Source organism: Bos indicus, chromosome 3 (genome assembly GCF_029378745.1).
Source record: "Bos indicus isolate NIAB-ARS_2022 breed Sahiwal x Tharparkar chromosome 3, NIAB-ARS_B.indTharparkar_mat_pri_1.0, whole genome shotgun sequence".
Classification (NCBI taxonomy): domain Eukaryota; kingdom Metazoa; phylum Chordata; class Mammalia; order Artiodactyla; family Bovidae; genus Bos; species Bos indicus.
Window position 1 is genome coordinate 57,886,899 of NC_091762.1, and position 15,929 is coordinate 57,902,827.

Sequence of the window (15,929 nt, forward strand, 5' to 3'; positions counted from 1 at the left end):
AGGTATTAGTATCAAGGCTATCTGGTCTCAAAAAAGTTGAAAAATGTTTCCTATTTTTCTATTCTCTTGAATAGTTTTAAACAAACTATTTGTTTAAAACATATTATTTCTTCTTTAAATTTCCCTCTGACCATTGTTTTAGCTTCATTGTGTAAGTTTTGCTATGACGTATTTTTATTATTATTCAGTTCCAAATATTTTCTAACTTTATTTTGGGTTCTTTTATTAGCATATGCACTATATAAAAAGAAGGCTATTGCTTAATTTGCAGACATTTGGGGAGTCTCTAGATAATCTATCATTAATTTCTAGTTTAATTCTACTGGAGCCAGAAAGCATACTCTAAGATTTAAATTATTTGATATTGGTTGAGTCTTACTTTTTGCCTCAGCTTATGGTCTATTTGGTAAAACATTTCATGTGCTTTTGAGAAAAATATTTTCTCTGTAGTTATTAAGTTACAGTGTTCTGTACATGTTCAACCAAGTTAATTAATCATGTTATCCAAATTTTCTAATTTGTTACCAATTTTTGTCTTTTTACTGAGTTATGTTAAAATCTCCAATTATAATTGTGAACTTATCTATTTATTTTTCTTTCTATTCAGTTCTATCAACTTTTGCTTTATATATTTTACAGCTATGGTTTTGGTGTAGGCAAATTTAGGATTGTTATATAATTATCATCACAAAATATCTTTTCTATCTCTAATAACACCTCTTGCATAAAATCTACTTTTAATGATATTAATTATGGTATACTGGTATTTTGAATATTGAAAAGTTAAAAAACACAGCACAGTTCTTGGCATATGGAATTTATTCAATAAAGTATCTTTACACTTCTTCATTTCATTTACCCAACCTGTAGCCTTGAAGGGGAAGATTGGAGAGAAGTCAACAACATGAAAAAGCTGGGGCTTTGCATTAGATGGCATCAAGTAAGAATGACCAATATATGTATGTAGGACATTGGTGTGTTTAATAGGTAGTTTTAAGCTGTTTGCCATATAGCACCTCGATATGACTCCTGCTTCCACACCCTAGTTCCTGACATCCTTTAGTAATGGTAATAAGACTGCAAGGTATTCCTACAGTATTGATGACAGAAAAATTGGTACAAATGTTTTGGAAGGACATATGCATTACAGTTTAAGTGTGTTTATCTTTCAACATAGCAATTCCATCCTAGGAATTTACCAACAGACTCATATAGGTGTACAAGAGTATATGTACAAGCATAATATAATTTGTGCCTCAAAATATACTTTATAATAGCAAGAAGTAGAATTAATAAGTAAGCTTATTTATTATCTATTTTATCACATCTTAAACATCTGTAGTTTTAATAATAGCATGTATTACTTTTATAAGTGAACTAAATTCCTATATAAAACTAAAATGTTAGACTAAATACTATCATTAGGAAATCCTAAAATGTTAGCATAGAACTGATAGTTCTGTTTTCTCTGTTCTTAATTTCTAACCTATTTTTCTTTATTCTTCCATTTAACACTCTCCTTTTTATTTTATCTTCATGCTCTTGCTTCTTCTTTCCTATATTAGTGTGAAGTAAGATTATGCCAGTTTTATAAATGTTCTTTTGAATGTTTGCTAACTTATGTTGCTTCTGTTCCACAGGCCACGATATCTTTCTGTCGAAAGCTATTGCCTATTGTACTGAATGAATTCCTCCTTCTTGTGCCCTTGAGACAAGTGTTCTCAGAAAGCAGCTTTTTGATATGACTTAGCAGCCTCCCTGGAGAAGGCAATGGCACCCCACTCCAGTACTCTTGCCTGGAAAATCCCAGGGATGGAGGAGCCTGGAAGGCTGCAATCCATGGGGTCACTGAGGGTCGGACACGACAGAGTGACTGCAATTTTACTTTTCACTTTCACTTCCATGCGTTGGAGAAGGAAATGGCAACCGTTTTGTTATTGCCTGGAGAATCCCAGGGAGGGGGGAGCCTGGTGGGCTGTGGTCTATTGGGTCGCACCGAGTCGGACACGACTAAAGTGACTTAGCAGCAGCTTAGCAGCAGCCTTCCTAGTGGCTCAGATGGTAAAGAATCTGTCTGCAATGCAGGAGACCTGTGTTCGATCCCTGGGTTGGAAAGGCCCCCTGGAGGAGGGCACAGAAACCCACTCCAGTATTCCTGCCTGGAAAATCCCCATGGACACATGAATGTAAGAAAAGGTGTCCATGGGGTCACAAAGAATCAGACACGACTGAGCGACTAAGCACAGAAACCTATAGCTGAGGGAGACCTGGGTTCAATCCCTGGGTTGGGAGGATCCCCTGGAGAAGGGAAAGGTTCTCCACTCCAGTATTCTGGCCTGGAGAATTCCATGGACTGTACAGTTCATGGACTCGCAAAGAGTTGGACAGGACTGAGTGACTTTCACTTCCACTTTTCACTTTTCTTACATTCATGTGTCAAATATTCATATGAATGGTGCCTTTCTCTTCCTCCCTATGAAGCCAGGTTTCTCAATCATGGCACTATTGACATTTTTGGTTGCCTAGATTTTAAAACATATCTTTGCTCAATATAAAGCTCTTCATTGGCAGATATTTTTTAGCACTCTAAGATATCATTTTGTTTTTTTCTGGCCTCAGTTATTTCTGATGAGTAGTTAGTCACCTTTCCTATAATATATGTAGGTGTTATTTTCTTTATATAGATACCAATTTTAGATTCACTGAGCATGTTAGACCTGTGGGTTGGTAGTGTGAATCAAATTTGGAAAATTTTCATATTTCTTTGAATATTTTATGCTCTATTTCCCTCCCTCTAATTCTGGTACTTATTTACTTGTACATTAGACTACTTGATAATGTCACACAAGTCATTTGGTTGTTTTGTTTGTTTCATTTTTTACTGAAATGCTTCAGTTTAGATGCTTTCTAATTTCCTTTCTTTAAGTCATATGATCCTTTCTTCTGTAGTGCCAAACTGTTGTTAATCCATTACAGACTTTTCCCATACATTTCATTTTTCAATTTTAGGATTCTGATTTGTTTGTTTTTAAAGACTTTCACATCTTTCCTGAAATTCTTCCTCAATTAATCACTTATATCTATCTTTTCCTATAATTTATCTTATTTATAGTGTTATTGTAAACTAATTATCTACCAGTTCCAAATCTGGATCATTTTCGGATTGTCTTTTATTGACAAAGTTTTATTCTTATTGATTATAGAACACATTTCTTGCTTGTTGCCGTGTATATTAATGTTTTATTATATATTGGATGATACATTGTAAAGACTGTGTTATGTCATCTTTCTCTGAGTTATGTTCTAGCATAATTGAATTATTGGTGAATATAATCATTCTATAGAGTACTGGTTTTAAACTTGGTCAGAACAGATCTATTTTAGTTTTGCCCTTGGTTCTAGGGCCTAATTCTTAGTCTGCGGGTGTGATCCTCACCACTGTGTGGCCCTTCTAGAGTTTCAGTGGAAACACACGGTGCTTAGAGTTGCTTCCTTTCTGGAATTTCCTCCTTCAGTTGCCAACTGCTTTAGCAACCCAGAACTCCTACTTTTGGTTTATCAGCTCAGTAAGACTGTTGCTGTCTGCTTGAGCCCTATCCAGATAGTCTGAGCAAACTGGAAATGCCTTCTGGGGGAAATGCCGGTTAAATGTTGATATCACCTAGACTGTGTTCCTTTTTTCAAGGATCATATCCCCTCCAGTTTTCACCTGTTTTTCTTGGTTTCCAGTGCCTTCAAAGGGTTGTGATTTATACTTTTTTTTCCAGGGTTATAAATATTATCAGCAAGATGATTGGTTTGATATGAACAAATCTGCCATTAGTGCAATTGGATTCATCATGTTGTTTTAAACAAACGATATAGGCAGGGATCAATTCTTCTGAAATAATTACATTATGGCAGAAGGCAAAACCTAAAGCAAACAAAATAATTTTTAGTAGACTTTCTAATAATATGCAGGTGCAAAAGCACTTTTGGAACAGACAACATTGCACATATAACAGCAATCTGCTCAGCACATAGGCTACATGAATTCATCTCCTAAAAATCTCTCTCTCTCCCATTGAAATTTAACCTTTTACTATCCCTAAAAAGAATAGTGTAAAAAGGAAAAGGATATTGTCCTCAATATCAGGAACAGATTTACATAACTAACCATTCTGGCATATGAATATAATAATAATAATACTTGCCTATATTACCTCCCAGGCAGCTTATCCATCTTTGGGCTTCCCTGGTGGCTCAGATGGTAAAGAATCTGCCTGCAATGCAGGAGAGCTGGGTTTGATCCCTGAGTTGGGAAGATCCCCTGGAGAAGGGGACAGCAACCCACTCCAGTATTCTTGCCTGGAGAATTCTATGAACAGAAGAGTCTGGTGCACTATAGTCCATGAGATTGCTGACAGTCGGACATGACTAAGCTGCAGAGCAGCTTATGTCACCTTCAATTCCTAAACTTCTCTTTCCTCTCCCAAATAATTGAACAATTGGCTCAAAATTTTTTCCTCTTCTTGCGATCTTTGATCAGATTATCATTGATGTCACTATTCATGTGGTATCCCACTAGTGACCAATACTTCACAGTTCCTCATTCTCTTTGGCCCAGCTCTCATGTATTTATATTCCTTATTATTTGTTCAGGATCAGTGTCACCTCCTTTCCTATGGCTCTGTTCTATTGATGATCACTGGGGTCTCTAAATCAGTATCATCCCACATTTACCACATCTTTCTTATTGTCTAATGTACACCTGGATAAGCCTAGGTGTACTAGGTAGGAGATGAGCTCCTAGCAAGCAGTTGCAAGCACCATGTTTCTTTCAAAGAACTCACTCATTTCAGCCAACTTTCTTGCAATGAGTAAAAGATAAGCCAACAAAGTGTTTTTCACTCCCTCACAATCACTGAAGCTCGTTTATCCTATACCTTTGATGAGATCACTCTTTCAGCTCTGCTATATTTCAGTTTACTACTTCAACATCATTAATCTGTTTCAGTTCTATCTCTCTCAATTCAGTGATTTGTGGATTTAAAGCCATGTGTTCATACTATACCCACAAAACTAAAAAAAAACAACAAAACCCTATTTCTTCAGCCTAACCCTGTATTCTTGCTTATTAACCTTGAAGATTTAAATATTTCTAGGCATAATCCCTGGCATCTTTCCACATTTTCTTAAATAGACAGGAGTAGACTTCCCTGGTTGTCCAGTGGTTGAGATTATACTTGCCGGTGCAGGGGACACAGGTTCGATCCCTGGTCTGGGAAGATCCCACATGCCAAGGAGCACCTGGGTCCATGTGCCATGCTTACTGAAGCCCTAAAGCTCTAGAACCTGGGTGCTGCAACTGCCAAAGCCTGCCTGCCTAGAGCTCATGCTCTGCAACAAGAGAAGCCATGACAATGAGGAGCCTTCACACACAACAAAGAGTAGCCCCTGCTTGCTGCAACTAGAGAAAGCCCACACAGCAACAAAGACCAACACTGCCAAAATAAATAAATAAATGAATTAAAAAAATAGACAGGAGTGAAGGAGCATTATGGCAACTTGACTCCTGTTTACTCTGCCATTAGCCAGCACAGTGCTTTAGATTACTTCCTTAACCCTTCATTTCCCTATTTTTAAATTGAGGAAAACATTTGAAAACCCATGCACCCCATCTTTGTCCCTTTGCATTCTTGTTCCAGCTCCCTACTATTCCCTCTCCACCTCCAAACTGGAAGTGAAGTTGCTCAGTCATGTCCGACTCTTTGCGACCCCATGGACAGTAGCCTGCACCAGGATCCTCTGTCCGTGGGATTTTCTAGGCAAGAGTACTGGAGTGGGTTGCCATTTCCATCTCCAGGGAATCTTCCGGATCCAGGGCTTGAACCCAAATCTCCTGCATTGTAGACAGACGATTTAACGTCTGAGCCACCAGGGAAGTCCATCTCCAAAACTTAATCTAATTGTCATTCTTAGTTGGTACTAGTAATGAAACAGTTCTAATCCACATTATTGTTTGCATTCACCCAATAAAATTTTAAGTTTTATAATACGCAAAGCATGCAATTTTATTGCCCCATAATCTTAAAAAAATAAGGGTAAAATTAAATAAAAGATAATTTTTTATTTCCTTATGACCTGTGCTTGCCTCTCTCTAGTCACCATCCACCCCTGTAGGTAAATACCTGTAGGTAAATAAGCTTTTATGGGGAAAGGATTCGTGAAGTCTTATTTAAACAGTAAAAAACAGAATTAGTTAATAATCTCCAAAGGTCAGTTTCTCCCCTGTGACTTTTTTGGTTGAAGTTGAATGAAATGATATAGCCTATATATGTGTTAAAATAGGCTCAGAACTATGTAGTTTTTTCTTTACTTAGTTTTATGAGAGCTATAACCATTTTCATTGAATAACACTCAAAGCAAATTACTTGGAAAGCTGCTTTGATAAGAGTAGAACATTATAAGCAATAAATTTAATATACCTCTGTTATAAAACCAGTGCCAGGGGACAAGGATAACACCTACATTTTAAGGTTAACTCTTACAATGAGCCAAATCTCTTTGAGCATTAGCAGTGGCATCTATCTGTAGTCTAATTAACCAAATGAAAGAAGAAAAGAACTTTACAATAGGTGCTTCATATATAAAATACAACTTGACCTTTAGTCATAAACAAGCAACCTGTTCTGAACAAATAAGGAGAAATGAAAAATTAATCATAGCAACTGAGCAACTGCTTCATGTAGATAATTATACTGTATCATTCCGGCATAACCTCCTTCTCTTTACTTGGGGCTGTTTTTCCTCTTCGATAGAGTAAGCTTTTGAATCTTTGATTCGATTTTGCTATTGCCTTTGCCTTTAAACACATTAACTTAGAGAATGCTGCTGCTGCTGCTAAGTCGCTTCAGTCGTGTCCGACTCTGTTGCACCCCATAGATGGCAGCCCACCAGGCTCTGCTGTCCCTGGGATTCTTCAGGCCAGAACGCTGGAGTAGGTTGCCATTTCCTTCTCCAATACATGAAAGTGAAAACTGAAAGTGAAGTCACTCAGTCATGTCCGACTCTTCGCAACCCCATGGACTGCAGCCTACCAGGCTCCTCTGTCTATGGGATTTTCCAGGCAAGAGTACTGGACTGGGTTGCCATTGCCTTCTCCGAACTTAGAGAATAAATTCCATTATTTTGTCCATAGCCAAAGCCTAAAGGTTTTCTAATTCCCGTCCCCCTCAATTAATGCTATAAAAAAGATTTTTGGTCTATTTACCGTGTAAAATTCTGATCTATACTGCACAGAAACTCAAGGCATTTTTAATAATTTGATGTTAATTTGACTTTATTAGTATGTTTTTGTAAAGTGCAAAAGCCATGGATCTTATATTTAAGAGGGAATGTACTCTGTACATTTCTCATAGTAATTTTGTTTCATTCTCTTTCTTACCTGCTTTCTTTTTCCTGTTTAAAACACAATGTGTTACAACTATAGTGAGGCAAATGATTCCTATAATACCTATTGCTGTCAGAACTCCTTTTAATATAAGATTATCTCTGTCAAGTACAGGAGAAGAATTTGGGAGAATCAACAGAGATGCCTGGGCAATGTTAGAGATAGCAGACTTTAAGGAGTTTCTGTCTACTGCTCGTATTGCCATATAAATTCTGTGGCTTTTTTGTGCCTCTCCATCAGGTTGATATTCAGGTCTGTTTGTGAAAAGCTCTGATGAGAACTTAAATATCTCCTTGGTACCAGCTTGCTGAGGATTTAACTTCGATGTATTCACTAAAATGGCATTGTTAAAGTCATCTTGAATATTCTGCAGACTTTTACTCACTCTTATTTCATAGCTGTTAGCTGAAATTAAAAAAAAAATACAAATGGGGAAGTTAAGTGATTTTGAATAAACTCTCTAGTTTATTAGAAATGGCTTAATGACAATAGCAACCAAAAAAATCAAAATACCTATGAATAAACAAGGAGAGAAATATGCATAAGAACAAAACTTTTAAGACACTACATAAGAACTCATACTAAAACCTGAATAAGAGAAAAGTTTTATTATGTTTTTCAATAGCAAGATTCAACACAATAAAAGATGTTATTTTTTCCCTAAGTTATTTTGTAAATTTTACATGATTTTATTAAAAGTACCTCTAGTTTCTGTTTTAACAAGCTTATTGCAAGTTTAAACAGAAACTAAATAATCAAAATTAACCATATAAATTTAAAAAATAGCAAATTTATAGTGGAAGGACTGCCTTTATCAGATATAAAAACCCTGCAATGCTTCAATAGCTAAAAAACTGCAGTACAGGTGCATGAATACATTCATGTATAAAAATTGACCAAGACATATTCAGGAACTCATCTCACACACTAGTAAAGTAATGCTCAAAATTCTCCAAGCCAGGCTTCAGCAATACGTGAACCGTGAATTTCCAGATGTTCCAGCTGGTTTTAGAAAAGGCAGAGGCACCAGAGATCAAATTGCCAACATCTGCTGGATCATTGAAAAAGCAAGAGAGTTCCAGAAAAACAACTATTTCTGCTTTATTGGCTATGCCAAAGCCTTTGACTGTGTGGATCACAATAAACTGTGGAAAATTCTGAAAGAGATGGGAATACCAGACCACCTGATCTGCCTCTTGAGAAACCTATATGCAGGTCAGGAAGCAACAGTTAGAAATGGACATGGAACAACAGACTGGTTCCAAATAGCAAAAAGAGTACATCAAGGCTGTATATTGTCACCCTGCTTATTTAACTTCTATGCAGAGTACATCATGAGAAACGCTGGGCTGGAAGAATCACAAGCTGGAATCAAGACTGCTGGGAGAAATATCAATAACCTCAGATATGCAGATGACACCACCCTTATGGCAAAAAATGAAGAGGAACTAAAAAGCCTCTTGATGAAAGTGAAAGAGGAGAGTGAAAAAGTTGGCTTAAAGCTCAACATTCAGAAAATGAAGATCATGGCATCTGGTCCCATCACTTCATGGGAAATAGATGGGGAAATGGTGGAAACAGTGGCAGACTTTATTTTTCTGGGCTCCAAAATCACTGCAGATGGTGACTGCAACCATGAAATTAAAAGACGCTTGCTCCTTGCAAGAAAAGTTATGACCAACCTAGATAGCATATTGAAAAGCAGAGACATTACTTTGCCAACAAAGGTCCGTCTAGTCAAGGCTATGGTTTTTCCACTGGTCATGTATGGATATGAGAGTTGGACTGTGAAGAAAGCTGAGTGCCGAAGAATTGATGCTTCTGAACTGTGGTGTTGGAGAAGACTCTTGAGAGTCCCTTGGACTGCAAGGAGATCCAACCAGTCCATTCTGAAGGAGATCAGCCCTGGGATTTCTTTGGAAGGAATGATGCTAAAGCTGAAACTCCAGTACTATGGCCACCTCATGTGAAGAGTTGACTCATTGGAAAAGACTCTGATGCTGGGAGGGATTAGGGGCAGGAGGAGAAGGGGGCGACAGAGGATGAGATGGCTGGATGGCATCACTGACTCAATGGACGTGAGTCTGAGTGAACTCTGGGAGTTGGTGATGGACAGGGAGGCCTGGCGTGCTGCGATTCATGGGGTCACAAAGAGTTGGACACGACTGAGAGACTGAACTGAACAGGCTTCCCTGATAGCTCAGTTGGTAAAGAATCCACCTGCAATGCAGGAGACCCTGGTTCGATTCCTGGGTCAGGAAGATCCACTGTAAAAGGGATAGGCTACCCACTCTAGTATTCTTGGGCTTTCCTTGTGGCTCAGCTGGTAAAGAATCCACCTGCAATGCGGGAGACCTGGGTTCGTTCCCTGGTTGAGAAGATCCCCTGGAGAAGGAAAAGGCCACCCACTCCAGTATTCTGGCCTAGAGAATTCCATGGACTATATAGTTCATGGGGTCGCAAAGAGTTGGACATGACTGAATGACTTTCACTTTCATTTAGCACTGTACTGGGCACTTAATATGGCTTAGGTGGTGCTAGTGGTAAAGAAACCACCTGCCAATGCAGGAGACATAAAAGATGCAGGTTCAGTCCCTAGGTTGGGAAGATCCCCTGGAGAAGAGCAGGACAACCCACTCCAGTATTCTTGCCTGGAGAATCCCAGGCACAGAGGAGCCTGGTAGGCTACAGTCTATGGGGTCGCAAAGAATTGGACATATTGAAGTGACTTAGCACACAGTAAATAATAAAAACTCAGTTTAAACAGTTATTAACCCACACTCTTAATGAAGAGGTAAGGGCATAATCCATTTCCATAATACCTTGTCCACATATATTCCCAAACATAATAATGATCTGGTAATATTTTGCTTGTTTCACATACTTTGTCATCTTTTTACAGTGTATTGTATATGGTAAAGAGTTGGTACTGTATATACAGTGATATATACGAGTTGTTCATTTATTGCTAATAAGGTTTTTAATAATAGTGAAATTTTTCATAATTGTAATGCCAGAGACATACCCTGATTGTTTTTAACTCTGGTGATAGAGGTGACTATCACAGCTTTCTAGACAACAATTTGTGAAAAAAAAAAAAAAAAAAGAGAGGATGAAAGCACATGTTTATAAGTTAAACAGGCACCTACTTGCTAGTTGGTATACTCATGGCTAATTGGTCAATTTTGCCATTGCTGGGTCATCAAGTCAGTTATGATTGAGTGATCTCAGCAAGTTAATACACATCTCACCACTCCCTACCTGCCGATCTTTTGTATTTGAGATTTCGCATTGTAACAGGCTTGATATGCTTTAGTCATCCTGCTCTAGTCATCCTCTCCATCCTGCAGGGCCATTAATGTGAATGTGTGAAATCCTCTCTCCCTTTCTAAAGCCCTTTGTAATATCAGTTCTAAAGTCCCATTCAGTTGTATTTCTTCTTTTCAAGCCATTCAAAATCACTGATACTGTACACCCATTTTCTTTGTACTCTTAATTCAGTGGTATAGTTGAAACCACTGGGAACTGGGAACACAGTTACCAGTAGTCTGAGCTTGTCTCTTTTCACACTACTGTGCTTCTGAGGCAGTGAGGAAAGAGGAAAAGTACTAGATGGCAGGCACCACACTTTCTTTTACATAAAGATGGGAGTGAGTGTGGGTGGCTACTTACTTCAAATAAGAAGCTAGAGAACTCTAGCAACACAAATCAACAGCCCAGGAAATTAACTGGGCCCTCTTTCTCCTCCATTTTGTATTATATATGTCACCTTCAGTCAGTTCAGTTCAGTTGCTCAGTCCTGTCCGACTCTTTGCGACCCCATGAATCACAGCATGCCAGGCCTCCCTGTCCATCACCAACTCCTGGAGTTCACTCAAACTTACATCCGTTGAGTCAGTGATGCCATCCAGCCATCTCATCCTCTGGCATCCCCTTCTCCTTCTGCCCCCAATCCCTCCCAGCATCAGAGTCTTTTCCAATGAGTCAACTCTTCACATGAGGTGGCCAAAGTACTGGAGTTTCAGCTTCAGCATCTTTTCCTCCAAAGAAATCCCAGGGCTGATCTCCTTCAGAATGGACTGGTTGGATCTCCTTGCAGTACAAGGGACTCTCAAGAGTCTTCTCCAACACCACAATACTTTGTGAAATAGATAGTCTTAGTTATATTTTTCACATATACAACTGAGGCTAATAGAGTTTAAGCAAACTGCCAAAGATACAACAGCTGGACTTGTAGTCACAGCAGGGACTACTTTTTGGCTCTAATGTTAAGTTACAGCTGTTTCCATTATACAAACGATGCATCCATCCCACAGTTTCAATCAATTCATATCTCCAAACTTTAAATTAGGAGAATCCTTAAATTAGAATGTAAAATATTTCTCTTCCTTCTTCTCTAGCAAGAAGAGATAGATTGTGATAACAGATTCTTCAAGACAAAACTACAATATTGACTGTTTCTCAGCAGTGCAGAATTATTTGTAATTAAGATGCTTTCTGGAGAGAGTAGTAGAGAATTATAAGCCAAAAAAAAAAAAGATAGAAATTGAAAGCAAGACTGGCAGAGGCCTAAGGTGGCTGCTGTTATTCACTGATATTGACAAACTGGCTTTCAAGAGAGAAGGTTAGTTCCTACAGAAATCTCAATCAGAGGCTTTTGGAAATAAACCATTTCATGTGTAACCAATGATAATCTTGTTCTGGTAATGGCAAAGATGTTGGAACATTTATTCTTTCAGAAAATTTAGTCTGTTGAGTTGCTATGAAGAAATGAGGTAGGTGGAAGCTGGAGGCTGGCATAAAAGCATTAGAAAAGAGAGGGTAGAAGTAGGAATTCATCATGTCCAAGCAAGGGTTAGAAAGCCTCAAATTGGAGAACAGGTACCAGCCTCCCTAACAAAAAATGATGACCAGAAGTAGAAGACAGTGTGCCAAATACTTCATGACTTACAGGAATTATTCCCTTAAACTTGAATTGTAAATCCTTGAATTTACAATTTACCTTTCAATCTTCAGAAGACTAATTGCCTCCAGTATTTAAAAGTCCATGCTCTGTCATATAAAACCCATTTCTTTTGACTAGATCACTGTTATATGTGATATTTAGGTTTCCAACAGAGGTTTCTACATTAGTGTCAGTAAGTCTACCAGGACCTCTTCAATCCTGGGGGAGCTGGTACATTCTCTTCCTGTACTCCAGGATACATGGCCTTATCAGCAACTCAAAACTTTTCATGACAACCCTCTGCAACTTTGTCAGCTGTAAATCTCCAAAGCTATTTTTACCCAACTGACCCCTGACAGTTACTGGAAATGCCACTTTGTAGAAAAATAGATAATGAAAGCAAGAAACCTACCCTGGCCCTGGTCTAAGTCTTCTCCAGGTGCTGTCCAAGATAAAATCACCTCTTCTTCCTCTTTTACAGCTTCCAGGTCAATAATTTTGCATGGTGGAAACACATCAGGATGTGGGCCAGCTGGAACGCCCAGCACAGAAAAGGAGCCCCCTGAGCTTATTCTGCTAAAGCCCCACTTTTGCTCCTCCTCACTCCTGCCCACCGATTTTCTTGGGGCATTCATCTGAATATTACCTGTGACATCAAAGAAAAGAATAGCCAAAACAACAAATTACAATCTCCTGGATAGCTTGTTTTTATAGATTATTGACATTTTAAGACCCTATTTCCTTTTCTACATCTTTAGAATAAGTTGGTTTATTCAACAGTTCTTTTATTCATTCAACCATTCATTCATTCAATAAGTATTTTGAGGGCCTATGCTGTGCCAGCAATCAAAGACAAAACAGTGTCCCTCACAGAATTTAGAAGTCCTGTTTATAAACACATGTTTTATAATTGTGGCAAATGTTGGAAGGAAAAAAAGGAAGGGTGCTATGCCTGTCAATACAGGAGCCGCAGGTTCCATCCCTGGGTCGGTAAGATGTCCTGGAGGAGGAAATGGCAGCCCACTCCAGTATTCCTGCCTGGGAAATCCCATGGACAGAGGAGCCTGGTGGGCTACAGTCCATGGGGTCATAAAGAATTATACAGGACTTAGAAACTAAGCAACAACAAACAATTTAAAGTGGTATCAAGGAAGTAACATTTAAAGATTTCCTATACTATGAGTAGGAGTCAGGGAGGTAAAGAGTGGAGGTTAAGAACATTCCAGGCAGAGAAAACAAGCTGAGTTAAAAATCTTGAGGTATGGAAGAGCTTTGCACATTAGAAAAATTTAAATCTAGGAGGAAGATAGTTTGAGATGAGACAGGAGGGAAAAGTTCAGGCAGGACCTTGTGGGCCACTACAATAGTTTTATAGTTTAATCTTACATGCTGTGGGGAAGCAAGGCAGTGATACAGTCACTTTGCTCTCTGACAGGTCACTCTGGCTGCTCTCAGCGGAGAATGGACTAGCATAGCGAGCAGTGAGGCTTCTGCAACAGTCCAGATAGAAGAAGATAGTAGCTGGGTTGGTGACAGCAGTGGAGGGGAGGCAAGTAGGCATTTTTAGATGCATTTTGGAGATAAAAATCAGCAGTCTGGTTATGCATTTGAATATGGAATGGTAAAGGAGAGAAAGTTGGTGAACAAAAAGAATAGCTCCCACCTTCCTAAAATGAGCAAATGGAAAGACAAACAGCCTAAGAAGAGAAGACAAATTTAATTTTCAAGGTTCGTGGTCCCTGTAAATCATCTAAGTGATGATGTCAAGGAGCCAGTTAGACATAGATTTTAAGCTCAAAGAAGAAGTTTTAGCTACATTTAATAATTTTGAACCTCCAAATTTGGAAATTATCAGCATAAAGATGTTATTAAAGCCATGTAGGTTATTGATATTACCCAGTAAGAATTTCAGCTGTAAAAACAAATAGCATTTGCTGAGTGCTTGCTATATGTCAGGCACTTTTTAAAGTACCTTCCGTGTATCAACTATTAACTTTTTCAGCAATGCTGTGAGGAGAGCACAATTACTCCCATGTTTATAGATGACGAAGCTAAGCATACAGTCTAAGTGACTTGCCCAAAGTCACACAGCTAGTGAATAGAGGAGCTAGATTTCAAACTAAGGCAGTGTGGCTCCAGATAGAACAGTGAGAAGCTTAAGACTAAGCTCTGATAATTGCCAACACTTAGAGGCTTGGTAGAAAAAAAGGAGGGGAAAAAGAGCCTAAGAATAAAAATTCCAGAGAATAAGAGGTAATTTGGAGAGTGTGGTATCATAGAAACCAGGAAATGACAAAGAAGAAATCAGTCAGCTGTGTCAAGAAAAATGAGGACTGAAATGTATCCTTTGGACTTAACAGCAGGTGGCCATCGGTAACCAGAGCCAGAGCAATTCCAGTGGAGTCATGGTCACATGGCTGGAAGTCTGCTTGCAGTGAGCTGAATAGTAAACTGGGGGCAAGAATGTACAGACAGATTGAATTTCAAGGAACTAGATGACAGAGTAAAGAGGTGGACAGTAGCTTAAGGGGGACCAACAAAATTTCTTTTTAATATTCTTGAATGCTTTTCAGAGGGATCAGTAGTGTGGGAACGTGCAAGGGAGAGCTCTCAAGCTCTGAATGAGCAGGCTGGGTGGAATCTACAGCAGATTCAGCAGAGGCCTTGGGGAGGAGAGGAAGGGAGTAGTTCCTGCAGTGTCTGGAGATTTGGTTGTGTGAAAACAGAGCAGTTGCCATTTTGTGCCATATTGTGCACGTTCAGGGTCATCACCTGAAAATGAGCTAACGAATGTTATGTGAACTAGGCATGCTTAGAGAAATCTAAATTTTTCTTTCTGTGCATGAAGTACACAGATAAAAGCAGAGTTGAATATGACTTTTCTATTCTCAGTGTACTGTAGATATTGATATTTGAATCCTTTAAATTCATGGCTTTAAAAAAAATACCAGTCTGTATTCTGCAAGCTCCTTGATAGGAATCTTATTGATTTGATATCAATAAGTCCTGGTATCCCAAGTTCCTAGGACTAAGCCTGTCACTTAGTAGGCTTTCAAAAACGTTGATGTATAATATAAAGGAGAAGATATCTATTTAGAAATGACGTATTACATCTAGATACAAAATCATATCTTGGTAGTAAAGTTGAGTTACCTTGCAAATTGATTTACATTGGTTTTGAAGTAATCCAAATTATTTTAAATATAGGTGAGAGCAAGTTATACTCTAGCAATACAAAAAATATCAGGAGATGCAAATCCACTGTAGCATCTTAATTGTTTTCTACTGAAAAGTACAGAATCATGCTATTGTATAGTCCAAATGATTGGTTATAGCTGCTAGAATACATGTAAGTATTCTTAAAGATTCTGCTGTTTTGCATATAAGAATGCTTCCAAACATTTTTTAAGATTATGTTTAAAGACTACAGCATATTTCTGTTTGTTATACTTTAACCACTGCTTCCTATCAGGAACTACTATAATAATGGTGTTTAAAAGAGATGTGTATGGTCTATGTATTTGGCACTTTGAGGCAGGACATCTTCAGGAA

General features: G+C 38.4%; 2 protein-coding genes across 2 annotated transcripts in view; one reads left to right on the forward strand and one right to left on the reverse strand.

The window, feature by feature from the left end:
• ODF2L (outer dense fiber of sperm tails 2 like) overlaps positions 1 to 15,929 on the forward strand; it is a 402,314-nt gene that overhangs the window by 285,228 nt on the left and 101,157 nt on the right. The gene's annotated exons all lie outside the window — the stretch shown is intronic.
• CLCA2 (chloride channel accessory 2) overlaps positions 6,777 to 15,929 on the reverse strand; it is a 42,002-nt gene continuing 32,849 nt past the window's right edge. Inside the window, exons 13-14 of the mRNA XM_070786172.1 lie at positions 12,790 to 13,023; positions 6,777 to 7,837 (exon numbers count right to left, since the gene is read on the reverse strand). Of these exons, the coding sequence (XP_070642273.1) occupies positions 7,395 to 7,837; positions 12,790 to 13,023 (677 nt within the window). The 3' untranslated portion in view covers positions 6,777 to 7,394. The remainder of the gene's footprint in view (positions 7,838 to 12,789; positions 13,024 to 15,929) is intronic.